Source organism: Tachypleus tridentatus, chromosome 7 (assembly GCF_004210375.1).
Source record: "Tachypleus tridentatus isolate NWPU-2018 chromosome 7, ASM421037v1, whole genome shotgun sequence".
Lineage (NCBI taxonomy): Eukaryota > Metazoa > Arthropoda > Merostomata > Xiphosura > Limulidae > Tachypleus > Tachypleus tridentatus.
The window spans coordinates 117,346,043-117,368,874 of NC_134831.1; the positions used below are offsets into that span (position 1 = coordinate 117,346,043).

General features: G+C 33.7%; 1 protein-coding gene across 2 annotated transcripts in view; it reads right to left on the minus strand.

Moving 5' to 3' along the window:
* Nucleotides 1–1,252: 1,252 nt before the first annotated feature.
* Nucleotides 1,253–22,832, minus strand: part of LOC143256467 (uncharacterized) — a 29,414-nt gene continuing 7,834 nt past the window's right edge. Inside the window, exons 4-10 of one of the 2 annotated variants that reach the window (XM_076513735.1) lie at nt 20,298–20,471; nt 17,651–17,742; nt 11,911–11,973; nt 10,663–10,804; nt 8,900–9,088; nt 6,945–7,085; nt 1,253–2,501 (exon numbers count right to left, since the gene is read on the minus strand). In XM_076513735.1, coding sequence (XP_076369850.1) covers nt 2,355–2,501; nt 6,945–7,085; nt 8,900–9,088; nt 10,663–10,804; nt 11,911–11,973; nt 17,651–17,742; nt 20,298–20,471 — 948 coding nt within the window. In that variant the 3' untranslated portion in view covers nt 1,253–2,354. The remainder of the gene's footprint in view (nt 2,502–6,944; nt 7,086–8,899; nt 9,089–10,662; nt 10,805–11,910; nt 11,974–17,650; nt 17,743–20,297; nt 20,472–22,832) is intronic. The other variant, XM_076513736.1, reaches the window with a different exon arrangement.

Here is a 22,832-nt window from a genome sequence, read left to right on the forward strand (position 1 = left end):
TGTTGTTGAGCCACGAGATTCTCGAAGTATTCTTTTGGTTTATCCTTCACAGCTGAATGTTTTGTTTCCAAGTGTCTCTTCAGTTTGCTAGGAACAAGCGCCTCGTTCGATAAAGATGCATTGCAGAGTAGGCAGAATGGTAATTGAGAATGTTCCGATTACAAAGTGATAAAACTGTATTCAATGTATTTGTTTTTGTACTTTCGTTTGATTCCTTGCTTTTGATTCAACACATTCTTCTTTGCAGCACCAGACTTACTTAAATATTTTTCCGTGGATAAATGATAAAGCTAATTCATACACGATAAGCAAAAAGTTCTACAGTTGATATAAAATTCCTACCTATAGCGTAGTAGCTATAGCTTACCGCAGAATAAGAACGTGTTCCAGAAAGTAGTTTGATTATTAGGTGCATTATTTATGACATACGAAGCGCTTGTTGCGTCACAATTAAACTAACAGTCGAACCGTTACAGTCGAGAATGAAATTTAAGTATGAACTTCTCAGTTCAACGAAAACCATCGAATGTTTTGGAAGGTTTCAGAGTGTCTTTATTGTCGCTTTTATTAACTGACGTGTTCGACTTGCTTGTAAAATCCCATGAAAGTTGAATGTGTTTCAAAACCATCGCGACCCACCTGCCAATTTCTCGCGGCACACAGGTTGAGAATCATTGTGGTAAAGAGATGAATAGAAGACGTTCAGGTATAGTGGGTGTCTTGACAAACATATGAATCAATAAGTTGTATGGGTCTGAGGAGAGTGTCTATTTTAAGAACTTTCGGCAGATATTATCATATTCTAGTTTTGTAGCCCGTAGAACCTGCATTGTAATAAACACAATCAGAAATAATATTTCTTTTGTTTAGGTTTCTAAGAAATCTTTTGAGTTTTTCTTTCGTGTTTTTCTTTGTAAGTAATTTTTACTAAACTGTTTGTTTTTGAATTTCGGGCAAAGCTACACGAGGGCCATCTGCGCTAGCCGTCCCTAATTTAGCAGTGTAAGACTAGAGGAAAGGCAGCTAGACATCACCACCCACCGCCAACTCTTGGGCTACTCTTTTACCAACAAATAGTTGGATTGACCGTCACATTATAATGCCCCCACGGCTGAAAGGGCGAGCATGTTTGGTGCGACGGGGATTCGAACCCGTAACCCTCAGATTACGAGTCGGACGACCTGGCCATACTGGGCCTTTTACTGAACTATACAAATAAAAGACTATGCCATATAAAAAACTACGACAAGACCATAAATTATGAGTTTATTTTCTTCAAGACACTAATTTTAACATACAGTAAAATAATAATTATGATGAGAATTATTTACTTTTCTATATTACAGGCGATGTCTGTTCTTTTATAAAGTAATCACGCGATCCATGATAAAAAAATTGAGTTTTATTGTGATGGTTGACACTTCAGTGACAGATATGTTATGTTACGTCACATACATGTTTATTGTGCTTTAATAAAACAGACTGGTTAAAACGTATATTAAAGCAGTCCTCACAATTAAAATTACTACTTTAGCTGTTAGCTTTTCGTATACTAATTACTGTATATAACTCTCACGTCAGTTAACCACAAAACGATTTTACTTTGGACAAGAGATAACACATATCATAGACCTGGAGAAGCACATCCACAAAACAATACCAACATAACTAGAATGAATTAGAAACAAACTTTCGATATCTAACTTCAGCGAAATAGCCCTCATCTTTAAAATGTCACTAGTTCTTCATTAGGAAATCCGAGTAGAAGGGGATTTTCAACATAGTTTCACTTGACAGAATGTGAAACATTAGCAAAGCGAAACGTTTTAACGTGCTCAGAATGTAAGTCTAAATATCTTCGATTCGCGTCCCGCTGCCGCAGATAAAAGAACAAAACAAACGACAATAACAATAGGCGCTTCGCAATTTGGGACTGTGGGTGTGTTATAAGAGTGGCAGTCATGTCTAATTATCCAATCACTCAAGAGTAGTGTGAGAAGAGTGACGGTAAAGTTAGTTTCCCGGATTTTAAACAGATAATGCCATTTATACACCTCCTCTCATATCTTTGTTTGTTGTTAAGCGCAACGCTACACAATGGTCTACCCCATGACGGGTATCAAAATCTGAATTTTAGTTTTATAAGCCCTTAGACATACCATTGAGCCACTGGGGATTTTGCACGTTATTAACTTCTCTCTGTATATTTTACAAAGTTATTGCAACCTTAACATAGAAATTATGTACATTTCTGAAAATCATGGCTGTTTGAAGTACAATGATTTCCCTGTCCTCAGCAGCTGTATGATTAGTCATTGAGATCACCATATGAACACGGAAATGATCCCACAGTGTTAGTCCGCCATGTTAGGGTTAGTATAGTTGAATCCTTCAAACTGTTGTTGATCTATGGAAGCAAGGATCTGAGTGTTTACCGGGGTTAAGACAGCTGTCTCCATGGTAAATCCACTGTCGAAGTTGCTCACGTCATTAGGTCCTGACTGTAATAACGAGAAACAAAATTTGTTAACTTAGCGGTTTAACAGCTGAACACACACACGTATATGTTAGAAATATGTATAGATATACAGTAATCTCATAATTTAATTAAGCTATTTATTATAGGGTTAATACCATTCATCCCTCCTTTAGGGTTAAGCTAGCTTCTTGTACCCGTGAGGGTTCGAGTTTGAGATATTCCCTTTAAATAAAGAAAACCAAAACTCAATTAGATCTACCTGGGACTAACTAAAGGTTTCTATAATTATACAAATACTCAGTAAAGTAAATTAGTGTTTGATATTTCTTCTAAAATGACAAAGTTTTCCGTTTGTGTTAATGGTTAACAAGACGACCTGATGAATTAACTTGATACGCTATTGAGGAAACTCATTCCACGTGAGGGTTTATAATTACAGTACTAGTTGTCTGACGTCATAATATGCAGCTAATATTCTTTTACATATTGAGCTTTACGTAGCCGTACTTCAACTAAAGTTAATATTTTACTCTTAAAAAAGAAAGCTGTAAAACCCTTATGATTATTACTTTCGTTTAGTATCATTACCACAAATGAATTACAAGGTCTTTTTTTCATATGATCCTATCCTGTTTTATAAAAAAAGGCGCGTGTGTCACGTCACGCTTGATTTCTCGAAATGGGAAGTGTCCTAAAGATCAAAATGCATTTATCCAGATAGAATAGTTGCATTACTGTCTGTCCATTACGATTTTAGTTACTGGAGTGTAAGGGTGCTCGTGAGAGGGTGGGTGGGGTGCGGTAAAACCTTATAAGTGTAATGATACGACGTGTTGGGTCACCTAGCTTGGAGCCAAGTGCCCACAATTTATCATGAAAGTAAAAAATACGGTTTAAGTTTCAAGCTTAAATCGTTTCTGAATGAAGCTATTTTCTGTATATTAGAAGTTCTTTATCTTACTGGTTTTTAATACCAGTTATACCATGAATACTCCCTTTTCCATTCGTCATGCTCTCCAGCGTCAGAGCAGCATGCCTGCGAACTTACAACGCTGGAAACCAGTTTTCGATATCCGTGGTGGGCAAAGTACAGATAGCCCTTCGTGTAGCTTTGTGCTTAACTACAAAGAAAGCAAATTAACCATTTGTTACTCCATTAGCAATCTTTCCACGTTCGTTTTTTGGTAGCGCTCAACAATATTTATCATCGCTTAGCAACAAAACTATTATGGGATTTATCGAGTGTTTTAAGTATTATGGGATGTTATACAGTAGTTTTTTAACCCTTATTGGATGTTATAGAGTACTTTTTAAAACTATTATGGGATATTTATTACACAGTAGTTTTGAACTATGTCTGGACTGCGCTTTTCTCCATCTTTGTTCGTCAAGCTTGTTTTCGCAAAATATATTTATATATCAGTTAGCTATGAAATGTGAGATTAGGCTACACAATGGTTTGTTTTGAATTTTACTCACTGCTACACGAAGGCTATCTGAGCTAGCCGCTCCTAATTTAGCAGTGTAAGACTAGAGGGTAGGCAGCTAGTCATCACCACCCACCGCCAACTCTTGGGCTACTCGTTTTACCAACTAATAGTGGGGTTGATCGTAACATTATAACGCCCCCACGGCTGAAAGGGCGAGCATGTTTAGTGTGACAGGGATTCAAACTCGCGACCCTCGGATTACGAGTCGAGTGCCTTAACCACCTGGCCATGCCGGACTAGGTATACTATGAAGTTGAGGTGTTAGTAGTGTTTGCCACGTCATTGTTGACGGGTTATACACTATTATCCGGTCTGTTCTTATGACAAATTTTAAATTTAGAGGTTTGTATTGTTGTTTGGCCAGAATGATTTTTGACGTAATATAATAAACACATAGTCTGTAATTTTTTTGAAAACAATTATTTTTGTAGCTCAAATCTGTACAATGGACTATCTGCACACTGTTCATCTTGGATAATCTAAGGCTGGATTTTATCGTTGGAAGCCCGTAAACTTACTGCTGATCTACTGGGATGCATTATTGGAAGTTTAGGAAACAAATTAGGGCACATAAAAGAAGAAAAAAATCTTATTAGACAAGAGCAGACTGACAGTTGATTAAGGAATTTGTTATTAAGTTACATTGGGTTTCGAGTAATAAAATATAATATGATTGAGTAATTCAGTGTCACGATTATCAGGTGTTTTTTTTTCCCACGAAATAATAACGTGATCTACTTTTTATTGAGCGAGAAAATTGTAAATCAAGTGAAACTGTTGTATTATTGACCACTGTGAACACTGACCTATTAGAAAACATTGTAACAAAGCTACACATTGGGTTATCTGTGTAGCATTATTTGATTTATAATTTTTAGGGCTTATAATCGAAACAGTAAAACTTATCAGAAAGAGGGATGGGTTATTTTTACTTAATATTTCGAAATAAGTGATCTAACAGCACATTTATTCTGTTGGATGACTTGAAAACAACAGTGTGTAAAAACAACAATGGTAAGGTACACCACCAATCAATTTAAACATTAAACTGTACCAAAGGCAATATTATAATATAACAATTACTTTTGTGACAAATTACTTATATAATTACTGTTACCACCAATGTCGTGTTTGTTGTATCCCAAATAACCTAAAGAGTTGTGTCTTGAGCGAAGCATATCGTATTGCAAAGCCACATCAGGATACCTGCTGTGTCCATTAAAGGGAATCGAACCCCTGGATTTAGCGTTGACTTACCGCTGTCGCAGGGGGAAACGGAGACAATGAACACGACAAATAAAGTGTGGTTAAAATACCGTTCTTATATAATAAAGTGTGGTTAAAATACCGTTCTTGCATAATAAAGTGTGGTTAAAATACCATTCTTACATAATAAAGTGTGGTTAAAATACCATTCTTACATAATAAAGTGTGGTTAAAATACCATTTTTACATAATAAAGTGTGGTTAAAATGCCATTCTTACATAATAAAGTGTGGTAAAATACCATTCTTATATAATAAAGTGGTTAAAATACTATTCTTACATAATAAATGTGGTTAAAATACCATTCTTATATAATAAAGTGTGGTTAAAATGTCATTCTTACATAATAAAGTGTGGTAAAATACCATTCTTATATAATAAAGTGGTTAAAATACCGTTCTTATATAATAAAGTGTGGTTAAAATACCATTCTTACATAATAAAGTGTGGTTAAAATACCATTCTTACATAATAAAGTGTGGTTAAAATACCATTCTTACATAATAAAGTGTGGTTAAAATGCCATTCTTACATAATAAAGTGTGGTTAAAATGCCATTCTTACATAATAAAGTGTGGTTAAAATGCCATTCTTACATAATAAAGTGTGGTTAAAATACTATTCTTACATAATAAATGTGGTTAAAATACCATTCTTATATAATAAAGTGTGGTTAAAATGTCATTCTTACATAATAAAGTGTGGTAAAATACCATTCTTATATAATAAAGTGGTTAAAATACCATTCTTATATAATAAAGTGTGGTTAAAATACCATTCTTACATAATAAAGTGTGGTTAAAATACTATTCTTACATAATAAAGTGTGGTTAAAATACCATTTTTACATAATAAAGTGTGGTTAAAATGCCATTCTTACATAATAAAGTGTGGTAAAATACCATTCTTACATAATAAAGTGGTTAAAATAACATTCTTACATAATAAAGTGTGGTTAAAATGCCATTCTTACATAATAAAGTGTGGTTAAAATACTATTCTTACATAATAAATGTAGTTAAAATACCATTCTTACATAATAAAGTGTGGTTAAAATACCATTCTTATATAATAAAGTGTGGTTAAAATACCATTCTTATATAATCTTCTAATTCCGTAAAATCCTTAAGGGGTGAGATTAAAGAATGTGATGTTAAAAGTATGATAGACATAACATAATGTATTAAGAAAAGTGTAATTAAATATTATAAAAGGTGCGTCTTTTTTATAGCAAAGCCACATCGGCTCTGTTCATCGAGGGGAATCAAACCCCTAATTTAAACATTGTAAATCCGTAGACTTACCGATGTCCCAACAAGTGATGTGAAGCCAGAATTGAGAGTAGTAATAAACAAAATAAACACATAATAGATTTTTATATTAAGGGTTTATTTGTTGTAAAAGTGTTCAGAAAATGATACTCCTTCCTCTATCGTCTCGGCCCCCCAGTGGCTCAGCGGTATGTCTGCGGATTTACAACGTTAAACACCGGGTTTTGATACTCGCGTGGGGAGGGCAGAGCACAGATAGCCCATTGTGTAGCTTTGTGCTTAATTCAAAACAACAACAACAACTATGGTTTTTAAAAATAATTGTAATAACTCGAACTAAACATGATTTTATTAATCATGTATATATATATATATATATAGTGTACCCACATTCAGGACTTTTCTACACACCAGTTTTTAAGTGACAAGAATACTTACTAGGATGGGTTTGAATGGAGGCTCAATTTGTTTACGTTCTGTTCCTTCCCAGTCGACATTCTTGAAAAACGGCTGATGCGTTACGGTGCCAGCTACGCATGTCGGCATGCCTAGCCTCTTAGTCGGTTCCTTCTCAAGTAACTGTGAACATGTGTTTCAACAGGTTATTGTTTTTTCACAGTAAGACACGAGGCTAGTTTTAATAAGGATTACCACATTATTTCCATTTTGAACAAGCATATATAGAGAGGTAAGTTAAGTAAACAGATCTGAGAAATAAGAAAAAATAATAATTTAAAGAATGTTTTTACGCTTATCATATACGTAATGTAGATGCTTTAACAGCATTATAAAAACCTTTTGGAAATCTTCGTATTTTAAAATTAATTCTCAAAACTTAAACAGGGTAAAAGTCACCCAAGAATAAAAAATAGAAACACGTGTTTCCATTGAATGAGACCCAGGCAACTTTTGTAACGTAACTAAAATAATGGACCAATAGCTAGGCTTCTAGCCAAATGGATTAAAGGGAACTAAATAAAATAATGTTAAATGATATTTGGTAATGACAAGATAACAATCCCCAGTTTTACTGTTAAAAATCTATACAAATATAACAGTACTGTCTATTGTATATCCGTGTGAAGATTCATTCACCAAATTTAATACGGAAGTTCATTATGTCTATGTAGGGGTATATACAGATTTTCAGTTTTGCATTTTGCTCCATTTATAGGCATTTGTTTTACCATTACTTGGCCTCCTTTAGATGGGTCTTCATCATATTTTGCATCAAGTTTGTTGGAACTGTGTTTATCAGTTCTTGGGTACATCATATTGTAAGTCTCCTTCTGAATAGTCCTGGTGCTCCAAATTGATCCACATTCTTCTGTTTTCCAATACCATTAAATACAAGGGATATCTCTATCTTGGAATTCTAAAGCTCTTATTTGAAAACATTTATATTATCTGAGTATCAACCTTAGTAACGTTAGGCAATGCTAAAATGTTGTTCTGATGTCCACCTTTCTACCATGACTATATACCGGCTGTAGTTTACACGTGACTTGCTCATCGTAGTAACACGCACTCAGCCCTCTATATGTTGACGTATTAACTCACTGACTATGTTGTAAAACCTTACTTCATTGACTTTTAATCAGTTATTCATATTGGAAAAACCTTTATCATAAAACTCAGAAACCCATTTGACTAATTATGTTGTGGTTAAGTTAAATTATTTTCATTTGAATATTTTTCAAATGCAAGCATTTAGCATTTGGGGACGTAGAAAGGTTTGGTTTAGTCAAGTGGAACACACTGAAAAGTTTGAAAATCACTTGTACAGGTGAATTGAAAAGATGTTAATTTTAAAATATTTTGAATAAGTAGAAAGGAAAACAATGAACACTGTTGAATGAAAACACTTAAATGAAAAATGCCTGGTAAGTTGAGATTCAAGATGTTTTTCGTGTCCCAGAAACTGAAGTTAAAGGATTTTCATTCATCCATATAACTCTCACACTTTCATAATGCTGGCATGAGAACGTGTTTTTTTTTACATTGAAAAATGTATCTGAAAAAACAAACAAATTGCTGATGTCTTTGTTTCTTAAATTTCTCGCAAAGCAACTCGAGATCTATATGCATTAGACGTTCCTAATTTTGAAGTGACGGACTAGAAAAAAAGAGTGTAAGTCAACACCACCAATTACTAACTCCCAGACTGCTCTTTACCAGCGAATAGTTGGATCAACAGCCATGTTACAACGTTCCTACGGATGAAAGGACGAGCATGTTCAGCGATGGGTTTCGGTCTCGCGACCAACATCTTACGAGCTCATTGCTCTAAACATCAGGGTACGCTAGGCCTAAATTAAAGACAAATATATGCATAATGGAAAGCAAGAATTCACTTAGTTATGGATAGGTGTACTTATTCTGTACAACCCTACCAGAGAGATGAGTTGTTTAGCTTCTTCACTGAGAAACCAAGGGTAATAAACCCCTTCATTACAAATACGCCAGAAAAGCATGGTTTCGTCGTTGCTATAGTAAGGTGATTGTCCTGTAAGCATTTCATAGAGCAAGACACCGAAGGACCACCAGTCGACGGATTGATTATATTTTTCTCCTTTGATCATCTGCAAAAGATCAGAAAGGAAGATGATCAGCTATGTTTGTTATACGATAGCCTTTTGCATAAATACATTTAAAAGTAAGATATATATATATGTGTAAGATATACTTGGAAAGAAGGAAAGACAATTTGTATATCGGTTTAGGCTTAGTTATTTCTAAATAGAAATGGGGAAAAAATCGTAATACATTAGAGTTATTATGTTTCTTGCTTCATTTTAGCGCAAAATTACAGAATGGACGACCTGCGCTATACCAACTCATGGATTTTAATGTTATAAACCTGAAAACCTGCTGAGAAACAGAGAGTTTAATTTTAATAGTAAGTGTATATGGTTTTAGAACAAATGATGTCTAAAATAAACCTATTACTTAATTTTAAAATTACTCTGCGCTAGCCGTTCATAATTTAGCAGTGTAAGGCTAGAGGGAAGGCAACTAGTCATCACCACCCACCGCCAACTCTTGGGCTACTCTTTTACCAATGAATAGTGGAAGTGACCATCACCTTTAACGCCTCCACGGCTGAAAGGGCAGCATGTTTGGTGGGATAGGGATTCGAACTCGCAACCCTCGGATTACGAGTCGAACGGCTTAACACACCTGGCCATGCCGGGCCATTATTAAAGCTACAAGGTTACTTTATCAACGCCTATATTTTCTATAATATGCAATTTGAGGGTCACGGGTTCGGATTCCTGTAACATTAAATACACTCGCCCTTTCAGCCGTGGGGGCGTTATAATAATGTGACGGTCGATTCCACTATTTGTTGGTAAAAGAGTAGTCCAAAAGTTGGCGGTGGGTGGTTAAGGCATTCGACTCGTGATCCAAGGGTGGCAGGTTCGAATCCCTGTCACACAATACATGTTCGCCCTTTCAGCTGTGGGGGCGTTATAATTGTACGGGTCAATCCCACTATTAGTTGATAAAAGAGTAGCCCAAGAGTTGGCGGTGGGTGGTGATGACTAGCTGCCTTTCCTCTAGTCTTACACTGCTAACTTAGGGAATGCTAACGCAGATAGCCCTCGAGTAGCTATACGCGAAATTAAAAAAAATATATGTGACAATATAACATTAGACACAACACGTTGAAGATGCCAGTTGAAACAGCAAGTGATGTACTAGGTATCAATGTTACTGTTTCTCCAGCGTTTATAGAACGCCATTAATAAACAACTCAAATGGTGTATAATATTTCCTCTATTTTTGGTCTACTGGTGAGTAAACATCAAGTTAAGTTAGTTCGAAGTAAAACACAAAGCAACACAATGGGTTATCTGTGTTCTGCCCACCACGGACGTCGAAACCCGGATTCTACCGTCATAAGTCCACAGACATACCATTGTGCCACTGAGGGGCACTGAGACTGCACTGACAATAGTACAACATGCCGTAGAATCTAGCCCCACATAGTTTATGTTCTTGATGGTTCAACCATACATTTCCGAACCAAAAATGCTAAAATTCTAGGCTCGATTTCTATCGGTAGACAGAGCGCACGTAGGCCATGCTTTTCGCTAAAAATCAACATTAACAACATCTAAAGACAAGTACTGAAACTGGTGAGTATACATACTTCTGGTGCCATATACTCAGGAGTACCACAAAAGTTGGAAGGAAGACAATCTTCATTAAAGACATTTAACTGGCACATCCCAAAATCCACCAGTCGAATATGTCCTTCCGAGTCCAGCATAACGTTATCCAACTTCAGATCTCTACAGAAATAACAAAGTAGGAACATATCAACACTTGTAATTATGTTAGTAGTTGCTAGTCTGGTGTTGTGAAAAAGCTATTTGATAGTTACTGTAAAGTAATACGATCGACGGTTGAGCACCTTACATTAGAACGGTTCTATATATACAGATTAGTTAGTCACGTGACAACCATAGCCAATATAAAGTTGCAATATAATGGCACCTGTCATAACTTCATTTTAACAGTTTTTGGCGTTACGCAAGTAGCCTGATGACATTAAAATTTGATCACTTTAGCGAAGGGTATGTAACAGCTATTAGCAATGTAAAATATTCGTACAAAATAGAGAAATATGAATAAATCTGAGGCACCATGAGCATTCAGAAAAAGATCTACAACAAGCCCGCATCCGGCGGTGGTAAAAAAAAAGATTGAAGCGTCTTGTAAAACCAAGGTCAATGTCAAAAGTCGTCCACATGCCCTAGGCAACAATATGCAACATAAGGAGCTCAGTCTGGAAACGAGGCCAGCAGGGTATTGACTTACGAATACAAAGTTTCCAGTCGTAACTCCTTTTTAACTAGTGCATACAGTAAATAGGTAAAGAAGAAATTAATAATCATGCTATTCTCCACAAACACATACTGTTGAAGTCGAAGTAAATAACACCTGTGGACTTTAGTATGACTGGATTCTAGAACGTGGCACTGGGAAATAGATTTTCTGTTACATTTGAGGAACTATGGACAGCATGTAGAGAAGTGAGATGTGCTTTGGATGCTACATCCTTACGACGTAGTCCTTTGCAATGGAAACTCTGTCGCAGGACTAATGTCAAGGAGTACTGTTATCAAACATAGTGTGACTAGATGTAGTGACACGAACTATAACGACGTAACAAGTCTCTAAAACCGTTTTAATATAATATAACACACTCAACTTTGAATTCAAATGTCTTTACATTAACAATGTATTCTATCTTTCTAAATATATATACCGATTTCTTTTAGAGTAGTACGATGCACCACATCCAAGAAAATATTTCATTATTCCATTTGTTTCACGCAATATTTACCCAAGTAACTCCCCTTGAAGAAATCAACCAATCGCAGAAGTGTCTTACCTGTAGATGATTCCATTCCTGTGTATGAATGTCAGGGCAACAACAATTTCTGCTGCGTAAAATCTAATCAAGAAATGAAAAGTTTTACGTTTATTAAAAAAAGCAAGAACAAAATAATTAATGAGTTACTGTTTATCTGAACTTATGTTTCAATAAATAAGAACATGGAGAAGTTTAAAAACTCAAAGTTGTATTATATGTATAAATACCATCACAGACTGATATAAAAGTGGATAATGCTTAACTCTTGGAACTGTGAATATAAGTGAACGTCAGAATGTTTAAGTCCAATACATTAATCAACACAAGCGCTATGGGGAAGAGTTTTGGTCTTGAGGTAGTAATGATGTTCCAGCAGTTTCAGTTTCCATTCCACAAATATTTGCGAAACAAATACCTTATTGGTAAGTAACGTTGTCAACACTTTAGAATTGTCTGCTTAAACCTTATGGGACTTTTCTTGGGTCATTTAAAATGGTTAGTTTGAAAAGTTAGTTCACAACGTTTCAGTTGTCATCAACTGGCCAAGGTTTTGAAACGGCAATAAATACAACTGCATCAGATAACGGTTTGAAGTTTAAAGAATAATTTGAGTCATTCAAACTAAAAAAATGATTTCCTTACACTGGAAAACTGATGTCTCAGTAATTACACTGGAAAACTGATGTCTCAATAATTACACTGGAATACTGATGTCTCAATAATTACACTGGAAAACTGATGTCTCAGTAATTACACTGGAAAACTGATGTCTCAATAATTACACTGGAATACTGATGTCTCAATAATTACACTGGAAAACTGATGTCTCAATTACACTGGAAAACTGATGTCTCAATAATTACACTGGAAAACTGATGTCTCAATAATTACACTGGAATACTGATGTCTCAATAATTACACTGGAATACTGATGTCTCAATAATTACACTGGAAAACTGATGTCTTAGTAATTACACTGGAATACTGATGTCTCAATAATTACACTGGAAAACTGATGTCTCAATTACACTGGAAAACTGATGTCTCGATAATTACACTGGAAAACTGATAACTCATTAATTACACTGGAAAACTGATGTCTCAATAATTACACTGGAAAACTGATAACTCAATAATTACACTGGAAAACTGATGTCTCAATAATTACACTGGAAAACTGATGTCTCAATAATTACACTGGAAAACTGATAACTCAATAATTACACTGGAAAACTGATAACTCAATAATTACACTGGAATACTGATGTCTCGATAATTACACTGGAAAACTGATAACTCATTAATTACACTGGAAAACTGATGTCTCAATAATTACACTGGAAAACTGATAACTCAATAATTACACTGGAAAACTGATGTCTCAATAATTACACTGGAATACTGATGTCTCAATAATTCACTAGAAAACTGATGTCTCAATAATTACAAATCAACTGTTTTTGTTTGTTTTTTACATAGATGAAACAAAACGTAACTTGAAGGTGAGGTTGAAAGAACACCAGAAACACTTTTCCAAGTCCACAAACATATGAGTAAACACAAACAGTTTTTCTGAACAGAACGACACAGCACTAAAACATAAGCCTGACACTAAGAGAAGAAAAATCAGAGAATCTTTACTAATGAACTCAAACAATCCCACAATTAACAAATATACAAATACGTTTATATATATATTTCATCGTTGTTTCCCTAGACGTTTCTAATTTTATTACACATTTTTTAAATATTCATTCATTTTTGTTTCTTTTTTCTGTTCAGCCATAACCTCTCAATCTTTGCCGAGTAATACGAACGTGCATGAGTGACCTCTATTAATTATAAACTTTAAATACATTGTCACATTGTTGATTTAAACGCAAAGCTCTTATTTGCTATTAAAACGTGTACCTGTGATTAAAACATAAAAACATATTTTACTTACTGTAGAAGTTGTAATTTGTAAAGAAAAATAATTCTTATAATGAATAAATAAACTCAAAACGATTCTGTTAACCACAAAATCACTTATTTTGTGTAAAAAATTCAATTATTGTTACTGCTTGGAGTGTTGTTATAGTAAGGATACAATATATTGTTACTACTGAAGGGTTGTTATGGTAAGTATACAAGATGTTGTTACAACTTGGAGTGTTGTTATGGTAAGTATACAATATATTGTTATTACTGAAGGGTTGTTATGGTAAGTATACAATATATTGTTATTACTGAAGGGTTGTTATGGTAAGTATACAAGATGTTGTTACTACTTGGAGTGTTGTTATGGTAAGTATACAAGATGTTGTTACAACTTGGAGTGTTGTTATGGTAAGTATACAATATATTGTTACTACTGAAGGGTTGTTATGGTAAGTATACAAGATGTTGTTGCTACTTGGAGTGTTGTTATGGTAAGGATACAATATATTGTTACTACTTGGAGTGTTGTTATGGTAAGTATACAATATATTGTTACTACTGAAGGGTTGTTATGGTAAGTATACAAGATGTTGTTACTACTTGGAGTGTTGTTATGGTAAGGATACAATATATTGTTACTACTTGGAGTGTTGTTATGCTAAGTATACAATATATTGTTACTACTGAAGGGTTGTTATGGTAAGTATACAAGATGTTGTTACTACTTGGAGTGTTGTTATGGTAAGTATACAAGATGTTGTTACTACTTGGAGTGTTATTATTGTAAGTATACAAGATGTTACTACTTGGAGTGTTGTTATGGTAAGTATACAAGATGTTGTTACTACTTGGAGTGTTGTTATGGTAAGTGTACAAGATGTTGTTACTACTTGGAGTGTTGTTGTAGTAAGTATAGAAGATACTGTTACTATTTCGAGTGATATTAAGATAAGGATACAAGATATTGTTACTATTTGGAGTGTTGTTACGACGATTTGTTTGTTTGTTTTTTTAATTTTGTACAAAGCTACTTGAGGGCTATCTGTGCTAGCCGTTCCTAATTGAGCAGTGTAAGACTAGAGGGAAGGCAGCTAGTCATCACCACCCACCGCCAAATATTGGGCTACTCTTTTACCAACGAATAGTGGGATTGATCGTAACATTATAACGCCCCCACGGCTGAAAGGGCGAGCATGTTTGGCGCGACGGGATGCGAATCCGCAACCCTCAGATTACGAGTCGCACGCCTTAACACGCTTTGCCATGCCGGGCCTTGTTACGACGAGAATATAAGCGTTACGTACTATAATTTAACCCGGACGAGTTTTCGATTTATTCTGTTGCGTATGTTAACGTATTACGATTTCAAATAGTTGAAAATTTGAATTTAGAAATTAATAGAATGTCCATATGTGTGAAATTTATAATTTTTGCCGACAATATTTATACATACAACGTTTCACTCACCACAAATATATTTTAATGTACAAACAGCAACGGAATTTATAATAATGATTATTACAAATAATGTTTTATATACGAAAGTTTTACAAACAATACTGAGTCTTATGTCTGGTCTGGAACTGGTTACTTTATGGACGGTTCGCGAAAAAAAAATTCACGTTGATATTGTTACAATTCGTTAATGACTGGCCTCACGCCAGTATTGGTATTAACGTAGACATATATTGTTGATTTTTACAGTATTGGTATTAACGTAGACACATATATTGTTGATTCTTACAGTATTGGTATTAACGTAGACATATATTGTTGATTCTTACAGTATTGGTATTAACGTAGACACATATATTGTTGATTCTTACAGTATTGGTTTTAACGTAGACACATATATTGTTGATTCTTACAGTATTGGTATTAACGTAGACACATTGTTGATTCTTACAGTATTGGTATTAACGTAGACACATATATTGTTGATTCTTACAGTATTGGTATTAACGTAGACACATATATTGTTGATTCTTACAGTATTGGTATTAACGTAGACACATATATTGTTGATTCTTACAGTATATATTATAGTAGACACATATATTGTTGATTTTTACAGTATGTATTAACGTAGACACATATATTGTTGATTCTTACAGTATGTATTAACGTAGACACATATTGTTGATTCTTACAGTGTTGATATTAACGTAGACACATATATTGTTGATTTTTACAGTTTGTATTAACGTAGACACATATATTGTTGATTCTTACAGTATGTATTAACGTAGACATATATTGTTGATTCTTACAGTATGTATTAACGTAGACACATATATTGTTGATTCTTAGAGTATTGGTATTAACGTAGACATATATTGTTGATTCTTACAGTATTTGTATTAACGTAGACACATATATTGTTGATTCTTACAGTATTGGTATTAACGTAGACACATATATTGTTGATTCTTACAGTGTTGGTATTAAGGTAGACACATATATTGTTGATTATTACAGTATTGGTATTAACGTAGACACATATATTGTTGATTATTACAGTATTGGTATTAACGTCGACATATATTGTTGATTTTTACAGCATTGGTATTAACGTAGACACATATATTGTTGATTCTTACAGTACTGGTATTAATGTAGACACATATATTGTTGATTCTTACAGTATTGGTATTAGCGTAGACACATATATTGTTGATTCTTACAGTATTGGTTTTAACGTAGACACATATATTGTTGATTCTTACAGTATGTATTATAGTAGACACATATATTGTTGATTTTTACAGTATTGGTATTAACGTAGACACATATATTGTTGATTCTTACAGTATGTATTAACGTAGACACATATATTGTTGATTCTTACAGTATGTATTATAGTAGACACATATATTGTTGATTTTTACAGTATGTATTAACGTAAACACATATATTGTTGATTCTTACAGTATGTATTAACGTAGACACATATATTGTTGATTCTTACAGTGTTGATATTAACGTAGACACATATATTGTTGATTTTTACAGTTTGTATTAACGTAGACACATATATTGTTGATTCTTACAGTATTGGTATTAACGTAGACACATATATTGTTGATTTTTACAGTATGTATTAACGTAGACACATATATTGTTGATTTTTACTCTCGAAAGTCTCTATAAATTTAGAAAACAGGTGAAACTTTCACATTACACATATTTCTAAATATATGTTAAACCAAAGCAAATATATCAATATTAAAATATATATACCTTAGTAAATCAGTCACCTAATATATTGCTGAGATTTAGAGTATTATTATGGTGAAGATACAGAATATTGTTACCATTTGAAGGGCTGATATGGTAAAAATATAAGATGTTGCTGCTATTTGAAGGGTTGTGATTAAATAATAACTAACAAATGAAGTGGTCATGAGATTAAAGAAAACAGAATATATTAATATTCACGTTTCAGAGTTTCATGTGGAATACCATAGTATGCTAAATTGTTACCATGGTAATACAATACCTTGTATGTAAAAACGTAAAAACGTTACCTTGGTAATACAATACCTTGTATGTAAACACATAAAATTGTTACCATGGTAATACAATACCTTGTATGTAAAAATATAAAATTGTTACCATGGTAATACAATACCTTGTATGTAAACACATAAAATTGTTACCATTGTAATACAATACCTTGTATGTAAAAACATAAAATTGTTACCATGGTAATACAATACCTTGTATGTAAAAACATAAATATTGTTACCATGGTAATACAATACCTTGTATGTAAAGACATAAACATTGTTACCATGGTAATACAATACCTTATATGTAAAAACATAAACATTGTTACCTTGCTCTTTCATGGCTGAACTTGCCAGTCTCTTCGATGTGAAACATAAGATCTCCACCACCTAAATACTCCATAGCAAAGAAGAGATGGCTCTATAATAAACAAAACAGAGATCACATGTACTGTTTTGTAGGATGTTAGTAAAATAATACAGAAGACCTTACAACAACCAACAACGACGTTCTTTATCTAATCTTACGTGTCATTTAACAGCCTTTGTGTGTTGTGTTAAATAGTCTCTATATATCTATTGTTCTAAAGCAGGGGTAACCAAACTACGGCCTGCGAGCCGAATACAGCCCTCGATGCCATTTTGTCCGCCCCGCCATCAGGTAGCCGCTTGGAAATAAAAAGTGACATTTCATCAAATATCCACTGTCATAACAAAATAAATCACACCGATGGTCGCTTTAAGCTGGCAAACACAAGACGTTATAATAAAAAGAATCAAGGCTGTCATGCGCATTTTTAACCAATAGGAAAATTCTTCTTTCGTTGTTTATTCATATCGAGGCACGTATCTATGAAAGCATTAGGATTTCGAAAACAAGTACAGACTTAACCCTCGTCCTATTGACTCGTTTTGTAAATTCAGCGGCCTAGGGTTACCGCTTCAGCAAGCTCATTTCTCTTGGTAGTCGGGTTATGCGCTTTTCCTAACTCGTTCTTAGGTAAGTGTCGTGGCAAACGTACGTTTCAATATATTTTGTTTGTGCGTTCTTGGACCAGTACAATACTTTTCTCACAACGTTCTGTGTTTTTCATTTTCAGATCCTGTTTTGTTTTCATCCATCGTTATGGCTGCTCTTAAAAGAAGAAAACTGGACTCTGAGTGTCGTGATGAATGGGGAGAAAAGCACTTCTTTGTGGAAACCAGAAAGCTACTTGTGTGATATGCACCGAAAGTGTTGCTGTTTTGAAAGAGTACAATCTTCAGCGTCACTATGAAACAAAACATCTGTTAACATATTTGAAATTTTCAGGAAAGTTCCGTTCTGACAAATTTGAATCCATGAAACGTGATTTTGAATCTCAAAAGAATCTCTTCACGAGAAAGTTTGCTGAAAATGAATCTGTCACTCGTACAAGTTACAAAATAGTGCATAGGATGGCATAGCGAGGAAAACCTTTTACTGACGGCAACTTCATGAAAGAGTGTATGATGGAAGCAGCAAATGAGATGTGTCCTGAAAAAGCCAATTTCTTTGAAAGTATCAGCCTTTCAGCAACTTTAGTTGTACGGAGAGCAGAAGAAGTTGGAGAGAACATCGCATTACAGATACGCCAAAAAACTAGAAACTTCCTATGGTATTCTCTGGTAATGGATGAGTCTACTGATCTCTCAAGTACGTCACAACTTCTCGTGTTCATTCGTGGAGTTAATTTGGACTTTCAGATCACGGAAGAGTTGGCATCAGTTTGCAGCATGCACGGAAGAACAACTGGAGAAGACATTTTCATGGAAGTGCATAAAACTTTGCAAAACTATAACCTTCACTGGAATCAGCTCAGAGGTGTAACAGTTGATGGAGGAAAAAACATGGCTGGAGTAAAGAAGGGTCTGATCAGGAAACAGTTGGAAGATCTTCAACTCCCAAGCGCTCTGTTCATACATTGCATCATACATCAGCAAGCACTCTGTGGAAAAGACTTAGATATTTCTTGCGTACTGAAACCAGTCATTTCTGCAGTGAACTTCATTCGGGGTCATGCACTTAATTATCGCCAGTTCAAGGTGTTTCTTAAAGAAATTGATTCGGATTTCTGTGACTTGCCTTATCACACGCTGGTGAGGTGGCTCAGCTGCGGTAAAGTCTTGTCTTGTTTCTATAAGCTGAGAAGAGAAATAGATATATTTCTTATCGAGAAATATAGAACCGATCCACTTCTGTCAGATCCAACCTGGTTGTCAAAGTTGTCATTTTTGGTTGACATTACATCCCACATGAATGAATTAAACTTAAAACTTCAGGAGAAAAATAACCCAGTCTGTGATCTCTATAGAATCATTAAAGGATTTCGGAGAAAGCCGTCATTGTTTGAAGCACATTTGGAAAGAAAAAACCTTTCTCATTTTCAGTGTTTCAATGAGTTTCATGCTGGAATCACAGAAGATGTCAACCTGAAGTTTCAGAAAAAGATTATTGGTGTTTTAAATAAACATTTTTAGAGATTTTCGGATCTCGACAGAATCGAAAGTGACATTCTTCTTTTTCAGAATCGTTTTGATTGTGTCATTGATGACGTACCAGTGGAACTTAAGCTGGAGGTCATCGATTTGCAAGGAAATGACTTGTTGAAAGCAAAACACAGAGAAGGGCAACTAACTGAATTTTACAGCTGCATACCTGAAGATGATTTTCCAAAGCTGAAACAGTTAGCATCTGGTATGGGATCAGTGTTCGGAACAACTTATGTCTGTGAACAAGCATTTTCAAAAATGAAGTATCTGAAGTCGCTACATCGATCAAGGTTGACTGATGAACATTTGAAAGCAATTCTAATGATTGGATGCAGCATTTCAAAACCGAACATTGAAGTCTGGCCCCCTGTGAAAAAAGTTTGGTGACTCCTGATCTAAAGTGATATTGAAGTTTTAAACATATTTATACTGTAGAGGTTTTACGAACTTGGAAATTTCACAAACCTCGCTCTGAAATGTACAAAACAGCTTGGAGAGGAATGGGTGGTTCGTTCCAAGTGCCAACACTTTCCTCTCTATAATAGCGCTTTCCAAGTCGTTGTCTTCCAGTATCACGTCCTTTTTCAGACACTTGATGGCGAAATAGGACTCTCGTCCTTTCAGTTGGGCCAACAATACCTAATGAAAACGAATGTCAACAATAACAAAAGAAAGTAGAAACACAATCATGTCTATTCAAAAAATAACATTAACAATACATAATGAAAGAAGAACTTAACAATACCGAATGAAAGTATAACGACAACAATGTCTTTTGAAAAAAAACATTAACAATACATAATGAAAGAAGAACGTTAACAATGCCAAATGAAAGTATAACAACAATGTCTTTTGAAAAAATAACATTTACAATACATAATAAAAGAAGAACGTTAACAATGCCAAATGAAAGTATAACGACAACAATGTCTTTTGAAAAAATAATATTTATAATACATAATGAAAGAAGAACGTCAACAATGCCAAATGAAAGTATAACGACAACAATGTCTTTTGAAAAAAATAACATTTACAATATATAATGAAAGAAGAACGTCAACAATACCGAATAAAAGTAAAACCAAAGTAACATCTAATGAAAAAATAACATTTACAATACATAATGAAAGAAGAACGTCCGCAATTCCGAATGAAAGTATAACGACATCAATGTTTCTTGAAAAAATAACATTGACAATGCTTGATGAAAGAAATACGTTAACAATGCCGAATGAAAGTATAACGACAACAATGTCATTTGAAAAAAATAACATTAACAATACATAATAAAAGAAGAACGTTAACAATACCGAATGAAAGTATAACGACAACAATGCCTTTTGAAAAATAACATTTACAATATATAATGAAAGAAGAACGTTAACAATACCGAACGAAAGTAGAACAATAATATCTAACGAGAAAATAACATTTATAATACATAATGAAAGAAGAACGTTAACAATGCCAAATGAAAGTATAACGACAACAAAGTCTTTTGAAAAAAATAACATTTACAATACATATTGAAAGAAGAACGCCAGCAATACCGAATGAAAGTATAACGACAACAATGTTTCTTGAAAAAATAACATTTACAATACATAATGAAAGAATAACGTCAACAATACCGAATGAAAGTAGAACAATAATATCTAACGAGAAAATAACATTTATAATACATAATGAAAGAAGAACGTTAACAATACCGAATGAAAGTATTACGACAACAATGTCTTTTGAAAAAATAATATTTATAATACATAATGAAAGAAGAACGTCAACAATGCCAAATGAAAGTATAACGACAACAATGTCTTTTGAAAAAATAACATTAACAATACATAATGAAAGAAGAACGTTAACAATGCCAAATGAAAGTATAACGACAACAATGTCTTTTGAAAAAATAACATTTACAATACATAATGAAAGAAGAACGTTAAAAATGCCAAATGAAAGTATAACGACAACAATGTCTTTTGAAAAAATAACATTAACAATACATAATGAAAGAAGAACGTTAACAATGCCAAATGAAAGTAGAACGACAACAATGTCTTTTGAAAAAATAACATTAACAATACATAATGAAAGAAGAACGTCAACAATACCGAATGAAAGTATAACGACAACAATGTTTCTTGAAAAAATAACATTGACAATGCTTGATGAAAGAAATACGTTAACAATGCCGAATGAAAGTATAACGACAACAATGTCATTTGAAAAAATAACATTAACAATACATAATAAAAGAAGAACGTTAACAATACCGAATGAAAGTATAACGACAACAATGCCTTTTGAAAAATAACATTTACAATATATAATGAAAGAAGAACGTTAACAATACCGAATGAAAGTAGAACAATAATATCTAACGAGAAAATAACATTTATAATACATAATGAAAGAAGAACGTTAACAATGCCAAATGAAAGTATAACGACAACAAAGTCTTTTGAAAAAATAACATTTACAATACATATTGAAAGAAGAACGCCAGCAATACCGAATGAAAGTATAACGACAACAATGTTTCTTGAAAAAATAACATTTACAATACATAATGAAAGAATAACGTCAACAATACCGAATGAAAGTAGAACAATAATATCTAACGAGAAAATAACATTTATAATACATAATGAAAGAAGAACGTTAACAATACCGAATGAAAGTATTACGACAACAATGTCTTTTGAAAAAATAATATTTATAATACATAATGAAAGAAGAACGTCAACAATGCCAAATGAAAGTATAACGACAACAATGTCTTTTGAAAAAATAACATTAACAATACATAATGAAAGAAGAACGTTAACAATGCCAAATGAAAGTATAACGACAACAATGTCTTTTGAAAAATAACATTTACAATACATAATGAAAGAAGAACGTTAAAATGCCAAATGAAAGTATAACGACAACAATGTCTTTTGAAAAATAACATTAACAATACATAATGAAAGAAGAACGTTAACAATGCCAAAT